Consider the following 9,051-nt stretch of genomic DNA (forward strand, 5'->3'; position numbering starts at 1 on the left):
CCATGACCTATAGGAAGCTAACTCCGGCCCGACTCGATATCGAGATGCATGTATTATTCTCAACGTCCTCGCATCTCATCTATAAAGCCGTGGGTCTTAGTTCGACTTTGAACCGAAAATTTTGGAGGATTCAAACTCGCAAAATCGAGGCTCTAGCACTAGTCGCTCTGTCCTGGACTAGCGCTGCTACGTCGGCCCGAACGACGGCCATTGGGCGGGTCGATAGCGAATAGCCTCGGTCATCTGCTAGCCCTAAGCACCTGCTGGAGGGACTGGAGGCATTGGGGCTGGAGCTGAGGCCCCTTCACGCTCCTCTAAAACAGGCAGAGCATGAGAAGTCTGAGATGGAGACTCATTAAGGGACTCATCCTCTTCTATATTTACCGGTGGCTCCTGTTCAGTCCGCCTTCCTGCCACAGTCTTGCCCTTCTGGGTGGCTGTTGCTTTCCTCTCCATTGGCATCGCTGAAATCATAATGCATAATTAGCGAAAAGAGAAATCTTATATTATAGCTCTATCGCATGATCTATGAAGAATAAAAATGGTCATTATTCCTAAATGCCCCGCGGCCTCTTGTTTATAAGTGTGGCGTGCTTCACACCCATAAAAAGACTCGATTGGACACGGCTCGTAGACATGCCCTAGGATAGAACTGCTCTGATACCACTTTTGTCATGACCCAGCTAGAGGGCCATGATGGGTGCCCGGAGCTAGCGTACCGAGCACCACCTGACAGACTTATCATTAAACTCAACCTGAAAATACACCATTCCCAACACAAGCTTATCATGAAATGATCTTCTACTACTCATCAAAATAAACATATATGTACAAGCCCACGAGGCTACAAAATGATATACAAGATATACACTAAGAGGATTATGAGACATCTACTACCCACACATATGTATCTACGAGCCTCTAGCTGCAGTACTGAAATCATAAGGATGGAACAGGACCTCGCCATGCCCCAAACATATACACAAAAGAATATACCAATAAACTGCAACTCCGAAGTAGTGGAGTGCTCCTGTATATCTGCTGATGAGCTCCTAAGTGTCTGTGCCATCTCCCTGTCTACCTGCGGGCATGAACATGACGTCCATAAAAAGAAAGGACGCCCACCGAACAATGTTTGAGTATGTAAGGCATGTATAACAACACGATGCAGGAATAAAAATGCATAAGATGAAGAGATAACTTGTAACTGATTGCCTCTTAAGGCGGAGTCATGCATACTAACTTTTATCTATAAACAACATCATTTCATACATACGTATGCATAAGTAAACCGTCTAAGTCATATACTATCATTAGTCCGCGTCCGGGGTAACCATCTCATTCTGCCCACTAATGGTGACTGTCCGGCTAACTAGGCACGGTGTTATCCATAAGCCGCCCACTTACGCCCAGTGTAGTGGTGTCTGCCCGGCCAACAAGGCACGGTGTAATCATACATATACATAGCATAAAGCATGCATGAGAGCTCAAGTAAAAGCTATAACTCTATCGGAGTGACGTAAGGTCGGTACCCTCCGATTATATTATGGAACAATCATCGTCACTATGTCTCACCTTGAAGGAACTAGTATCATGAGGTGAGATGGCCAACGATGAATAACAATAAGGAAATTATGAAATAAGATCATTAAGCTCATAGCAGCATCAATTCATAAGCTTTGGAATCTCTAGAAGTAAAATTATCATCATCATTATCATAGAACACATCTTATTACTTTCTCATGAGAAGCTTTTAAGAATCTTTAACTTGCAACTTTTGGGATGTCAGAAGGTCATAGAAATGTAGAGAAGAAATCATAATTTAGGAATCATGCCCTTGAAAGAATGGGACTAGCCTTAACATACCTTCATGCCTTCTCAACAACTAAACGTTCTCCTTCCAAGCTCACGACTCTACATTCAAGAGAATTCGTACTAAAATTAGACAAGTGAAGATACGCTTAAGTTTAGGCTAAAGCGACTAAAAGCTAACGAAAATTGGGCGGCATTTCCTTTGTTTTGAAAACATTCTCCATATGATAAACAACTCCCAAACATCAATAGCAACACCCATAATACCATAATCAATAAACTTCTACGAGTTTAAACATTGTTCAATCCTCAAAACTCCTTTTCAAAGTTATTCATAACCATAATTATAACACAACACCATATTTATCTACATATACTACTTCATCAACATCCTTAATATCATTCATAAAAAAATTATAACCATAGCATACTAAGAACCATGACTCAAGTTAACTTACTACTCAAAATATCATTATTCCCATATTTGAGCTCATATTCTATTTTCTTCTCTCATCCAAGTCATTCAACCACTCAAATACTCTTAATAACATGAAGTATATGTAAAACTCACCTTTGATAATGTAAGGATGAACTTTTGATGAATATACTTCACTTGAGAATAACCCCAACTTCAATACCAAAGGAATTCTTGTTTCCTAGAAACCCTAGTGAGCCTCTTTGCACTTGATCCTTTTGATTTTTGGTGTTTAATCTTTGATTTCCCTTGGATTTATGTTAATATGGTGTATAGAATATTCTAGATCTCTTAAGAGGGGTGGAGAAGATAGGAAATGAAACTAAGAACTTGGGTCATCTTTTATAAAAGAAAAACAAAGCAGCCCGATAGGATTTATACGGACACTTATACGGTCCGTATAAGTGACCGTATAATATCACCAGTGATGACCCTTCACTGTGACTGTTATACAGACCATTATACGGACCGTATAAAGTTATACGGACCATATAAGTGGTCGTATAACTCACTTTTTCCAAAATTATTTTCGTCGATTCGTTTGATCTCAAATCCTTATGGAGTCTTTTTGGCGCTTGTTCAACACTTTCGTAACCATCTAAGGAGCCCTATAACTCCTTCCCAAAACATTACTAAATCATCGTTAACTCGGTACTTGCAAAAACTTCTACAAACACGACTTATACTTTACTTCTTTCGACGAACTTAGTTTGACCGATTCGTCTAGCTTTAGAATCTTGTCGTATGCACTTTAAAGATACTAAATACTCTCCTTAAGGTCATACGGACTTCATGTTCTCCTTGATCTTGCGTTAGTCTATTCACCGAACAACAACACGAAATGTCCGCGGTGTAACATTTCTGACTTCTCCATAATACCTTCACTGAGGCAGCTTCTTTCGTTCTCAACTTGCGAACCTGACGATCAGGAATTTCCACAAGACTTCTTTCATAAGTCAAGCTATCATTTATTCTTATGCTATCGGTCAGGACAACAAACGTCGGGTTTCCCATGCACTTTCTCAACATGGACAAACGAAATACTGGGTGTACAGCAACCAAGTCTTGTGGCAACTCAAGTTCATAGGCCACTTGACTAACCCTTCGCAGGATTCTGCACAGCCCAATATCGCGGGGACTAAGCTTTCTCTTCTTTCCAAATTTCATAACATCTTTCGTAGGCAAAACTTTAAGGAACACCCAATCATCAACTTGAAACTCTATATCTCTTCATCTCACATCAGTGTAAGACTTCTGGCGACTCTGAGCCTTTTTCAAATGCTCTTGAATTAACTTGACTTTCTCCATAACCTGGTAGACCAAATTTGGTCATAAAAATTCTGCTTCACCAACCTCAAACCACCCAATGGGTGAACTACACGTTCGCCCATAAAGAGCTTCAAACGATGCCATCCCAATACTAGCATAATAACTGTTATTGTAGGAAAACTCGAAGAGAGGTAAGTCATCATCCCAATTACCTTTGAAATCAAGAACACATGCCCTCAATATGTCCTCAAGGGTCTGGATGGTACGTTATGACTAGCCATCTGGCTGAGGATGGTACGGACCGTATAAGTGGTCATACAACTCACTTTTTCCAAAATAATTTTTGTCGATTTGTTTGATCTCAAATCCTTATGGAGTCTTCTTGGCACTTGCTTAACACTTCCTTAACCGTATAAGGAGACCTACAACTCCTTCCTAAAACATTACTAAATAATCATTAACTCGACACTTGCAAAAACCTCTCCAAACACGACTTTCACTTTACTTCCTTCGATGAACTTAGTTTTATTGATACGTCTAGCTTTAGAATCTTTTCGTATGCGCTTTAAAGCTACTAAATACTCTCCTTAAGGTCATATCGACTTCATGTTCACCTTGAGGTTACGTTAGTCTATTCACAACACAACAACACGAAATGTCTGAGGTGTAACATTTTTTACTTCTCCATAATACCTTCACTGAGGCAACTTTCGTTCTCAACTTGCGAACCTGACGATCAAGAATTGCCACCAGGACTTCTTTCATAAGTCAAACTATCATTTATTCTTATGCTATTAGTCAGGACAACCAATGTCAGGTCTCTCATGCACTTTCTCAATAGGGACACACGAAGTACTGGGTGCACAGCAACCAAGTCTTGTGGAAACACAAGTTCATCGGCCACATGACTAACCCTTCGCGAGGTTCGCATAGCCCAATATAGCGGGGACTACGCTTTCTCATCTTTCCAAATCTCATAACACCCTTCATGGGCAAAACTTGAAGGAACGCCCAATCATCAACTTGAAATTCTAAGTCTCTTCGTCTCGCATCAGTGTAAGACTTCTGGCGACTCTGAGCCTTTTTCAAATGCTCTTAAATTAACTTGACTTTTTCCATATCCTGGTAGACCAAATTTTGTCATAACAACTCTGCTTCACCAAACCCAAACAACCCAATCAGTGACCTACACCTTCGCCCATAAACAGCTTCAAATGGTGCCATCCTAATACTAGCATAATAGCTGCTATTGTAAGAAAACTTGATGAGAGGTGAGTGATCATCCCAGTTACCTTTGAAATCAGGAACACATGCCCTCAATATGTCCTCAAGGGTCTGGATGGTACGTTATGCCTGGCCATATGCCTGAGGATGGTACGGACCATATAAGCGGTCGTACAACTCACTTTTTCCAAAATTGTTTTCGTCGATTCGTTTGATCTCAAATCCTTATGGAGTCTTCTTAGCACTTGTTTAACATTTCCTTAACCATCTAAAGAGCCCTATAACTCCTTCGCAAAACGTTACTAAATAATCCTTAACTGGATACTTGCAAAAACCTCTCCAAACACGAATTATACTTTACTTCCTTCGACGAACTTAGTTTCACGGATTCGTCTAGCTTTGGAATATTTTTGTATGCACTTTAAAGATACTAAATACTCTCCTTAAGGTCATATGGACTACATGTTCACCTTGAGCTTGCGTTAGTCTATTCACAACACAACAACATGAAATGTCCGAGGTGTAACATTTCTGACTTCTCGATAATACCTTCACTGAGGCAACTTCTTTATCAAGAGTTACCACCAGGACTTCTTCCATAAGTCAAACTATCATTGATTCTTATGCTATCAGTCAGGACAACAAACGTTGGGTCTCCCATACACTTTCTCAACATGGACACATGAAATACTGGGTGCACAACAACCAAGTCTTGTGGCAACTCAAGTTCATAGGCCACTTGACTAACCCTTCGCAGGATTCTGCACGGCCCAATATAGCGGGGACTAAGCTTCCTGTTCTTTCCAAATCTCATAACACCCTTCATAGGAAAAACTTTAAGGAACACCCAATCATCAACTTGAAACTCTAAGTCTCTTCGTCTCACATTAGTGTTAAGACTTCTGGCGGCTCTAAGCCTCTTTCAAATGCTCTTGAATTAACTTGACTTTCTCCATATCCTGGTAGACCAAATTTTGTCATAATAACTCTTCTTCACCAACCCCAAACAACCCAATCGGTGACCTAAACCTTCGCCCATAAAGAGCTTCAAACGGTGCCATCCCAATACTAGCATAATAACTGTTATTGTAAGAAAACTCGATGAGAAGTAAGTGATCATCCCAATTACCTTTGAAATCAGGAACACATGACCTCAATATGTCCTCAAGGGTCTGGATGGTACATTATGCCTGGCCATCTACCTGAGGATGGTACGGACCGTATAAGCGGTCGTACAACTCACTTTTTCCAAAATTGTTTTCGTCGATTCGTTTCATCTCAAATCCATATGGAGTCTTCTTAGCACTTGTTTAACACTTCCTTAACCATCTAAAGAGCTCTATAACTCCTTCCTGAAACATTACTACATAATTTTTAACTCGATACTTGCAAAAACCTCTCCAAACACGACTAATACTTTACTTCCTTCGACGAACTTAGTTTCACCCATTCATCTAGCTTTAGAATCTTGTCGTATGCACTTTAAAGCTATTAAATACTCTCCTTAAGGTCATATGGACATCATATTTACCTTGAACTTGCGTTACACTATTCACAGTACAATAACACGAAATGTCTGAGGTGTAACATTTCTGACTTCTCCATAATACCTTCACTGAGGCAACTTTTTCGTTCGCAACTTACGAACCTGACGGTCAAGAATTGCCACCAGGACTTCTTTCATCAGTCAAACTATTATTAATTCTTATGCTATCAGTCAGGACATCCAACGTCGGTCTCCCATACACTTTCTCAACATGGACACATGAAATACTGGGTGCACAACAACCAAGTCTTGTGGCAACTCAAGTTCATAGGCCACTTGACCAACCCTTCGTAGGATTCTGTACGGCCTAATATAGCGGGGACTGAGCTTTCTCTTCTTTTCAAATCTCATAACACCCTTCATCGGCAAAACTTTAAGGAACACCCAATCATCAACTTGAAACTCTAAGTCTCTTCGTCTCACATCAGTGTAAGACTTCCGGCGACTCTGAGCCTTTTTCAAATGCTCTTGAATTAACTTGACTTTCTCCATATCCTGGTAGACCAAATTTGGTCATAACAACTCTTCTTCACTAACCTCAAGCCACTTAGTGGGTGACCTACACCTTCGCCCATAAAGAGCTTCAAACGGTGCCATCCCAATACAAGCATAATAACTGTTATTGTAAGAAAACTCGATAAAAGATAAGTGATCATCCCAATTACCTTTGAAATCAAGAACACATGCCCTCACTATGTCCTCAAGGGTCTGGATGGTATGTTATGCCTGGCCATCTGCCTGGGGATGGTACGGACCGTATAAGGGTCGTACAACTCACTTTTTCCAAAATTATTTTCGTCGATTCGTTTGATCTCAAATCCTTATGGAGTCTTCTTAGCACTTTTTTAACTTTTCCTTAACCATATAAAGAGCCCTATAACTCCTTCCCAAAACATTACTAAATAATCCTTAACTCGATACTTGTAAATACCTCTCCAAAAATGAATTATACTTTACTTCCTTCGACGAACTTAGTTTCACCGATTTGTCTAGCTTTGGAATATTTTCGTATGCACTTTAAAGTTACTAAATACTCTCCTTAAGGTCATATGGACTTCATGTTTACCTTGAGCTTGCGTTAGTCTATTCACAACACAATAACACGAAATGTCCGAGGTGTAACATTTCTGACTTCTCGATAATACCTTCACTGAGGCAACTTCTTTATCAAGAGTTACCACCAGGACTTCTTCCATAAGTCAAACTATCATTGATTCTTATGCCATCAGTTAGGACAACAAACGTTGGGTCTCCCATACACTTTCTCAACATGGACACATGAAATACTGGGTGCACAACAACCAAGTCTTGTGGAAACTCAAGTTCATAGGCCACTTGACTAACCCTTCGCAGGATTCTGCACGGCCCAATATAGCAGGGACTAAGCTTCCTCTTCTTTCCAAATCTCATAACATCCTTCATAGGCAAAACTTTAAGAAACACCCAATCATCAACTTGAAACTCTAAGTCTCTTCGTCTCACATTAGTGTAAGACTTCTAGCGGCTCTGAGCCTCTTTCAAATGCTCTTGAATTAACTTGACTTTCTCCATATCCTGGTAGACCAAATTTTGTCATAATAACTCTGCTTCACCAACCCCAAACAACCCAATCGGTGACCTACACCTTCGCCCATAAAGAGCTTCAAACGGTGCCATCCCAATACTAGCATAATAACTGTTATTGTAAGGAAACTCGATGTGAGGTAACGCATGGTTATGGTTCTTCTATTGTTTTGCGGTGGATATTGAAGATATTGTTGTTTTAACAAGAATAAGGTATGAATCTCTCGTTATTAATATTACTTTTGGTTTATTTACGAAGATAGAGTGATTAAATGATTGTATAATAAAGTTGTTGGTTGAGAAATTGGATAGACATCGTGTGGGATGTTTCATGGAATATTTTGATATTGATGATGGAGTTGATGATGTTAGTATTGTTGTTGGCTGTTGGTATTGCGATTTCGGGCTAGGGATATAAACAGGGGAGATGATGCCGAAATTTTGACAGATTCTAGAAAGAGTTAGTTTGAGGGCTTAAGATAGTCCTGTAAAGATGAGTCTAACAATAGTATAAATTTTCTTGAATATAGATTTGCGAGCCTGGGAGGCCAATCGTTAAGTAGTTAAAGTTAAGGCGATCAAAAAGGTATGTTAAGGCTTTCCCTTTCTTTCATTTTGGCATGATCCTATGACATGAGCGAACAACGAGCAATCGAGTCTCCATATCATTCTACTCTTAGAAGTATTAGGACTATCTCAGTTCTTGATGATCCTATACCTCTTGTTATGATTGTCCCTTCTGTTCATGGGTCTGGAGTTTTGTATCATGATAATGTTAGTTCATATTTATGCATTGCATTCATTTAAATATATGCATATTGACCCGTGACCAGAAGGCGTTATATACACATATATTATATGTATGTGGGGAATGGGGAAAGGGCGAGGCGTTATATACACATTACCACCTAATCATCTAGTGCATAGTGATGATGATTATTGTTATATCCCATATTTTATACGACGGATTATTCATGAGCTAATTGACATAAATCAAAGGACAAGATTATTTTTTTATATGAGACAAGGACTTTATTCCCCGATTTTTCATTAATGCACGAATTGCTTATTAATTATAACTAGTGGAAATATTAGTGGAGATTTGGGATTAATTTACCATGATTAGATTATTAAGTGGGGATTAGTGATTAATTATGATTAA

At 39.6% G+C, this 9,051-nt stretch overlaps 1 protein-coding gene across 1 annotated transcript; it reads right to left on the reverse strand.

The window, feature by feature from the left end:
* Window positions 1-252: 252 nt before the first annotated feature.
* On the reverse strand, window positions 253-3,454 carry LOC132045545 (uncharacterized). The gene is made up of 2 exons (XM_059436128.1): window positions 3,154-3,454; window positions 253-464 (listed from the first exon to the last, which is right to left on the reverse strand). Exons 1-2 carry the CDS (start codon window positions 3,452-3,454, stop codon window positions 253-255), a joined length of 513 nt encoding a protein of 170 aa, XP_059292111.1.
* Window positions 3,455-9,051: the final 5,597 nt, after the last annotated feature.

The sequence above is a fragment of the Lycium ferocissimum genome, unplaced genomic scaffold (genome assembly GCF_029784015.1).
Source record: "Lycium ferocissimum isolate CSIRO_LF1 unplaced genomic scaffold, AGI_CSIRO_Lferr_CH_V1 ctg6989, whole genome shotgun sequence".
NCBI classification, from domain to species: domain Eukaryota; kingdom Viridiplantae; phylum Streptophyta; class Magnoliopsida; order Solanales; family Solanaceae; genus Lycium; species Lycium ferocissimum.

Coding starts and splice junctions, on each gene's coding strand:
- LOC132045545 (XM_059436128.1), bottom strand. CDS start 3,454: ATGAAATTTGGAAAGAAGAGAAAGCTTAGTCCCCGCGATATTGGGCTG. Junction 465..3,153: donor AGTGAAGGTATTATGGAGAA/GTCAGAAATGTT, acceptor TTATGATTTCAG/CGATGCCAATGGAGAGGAAA.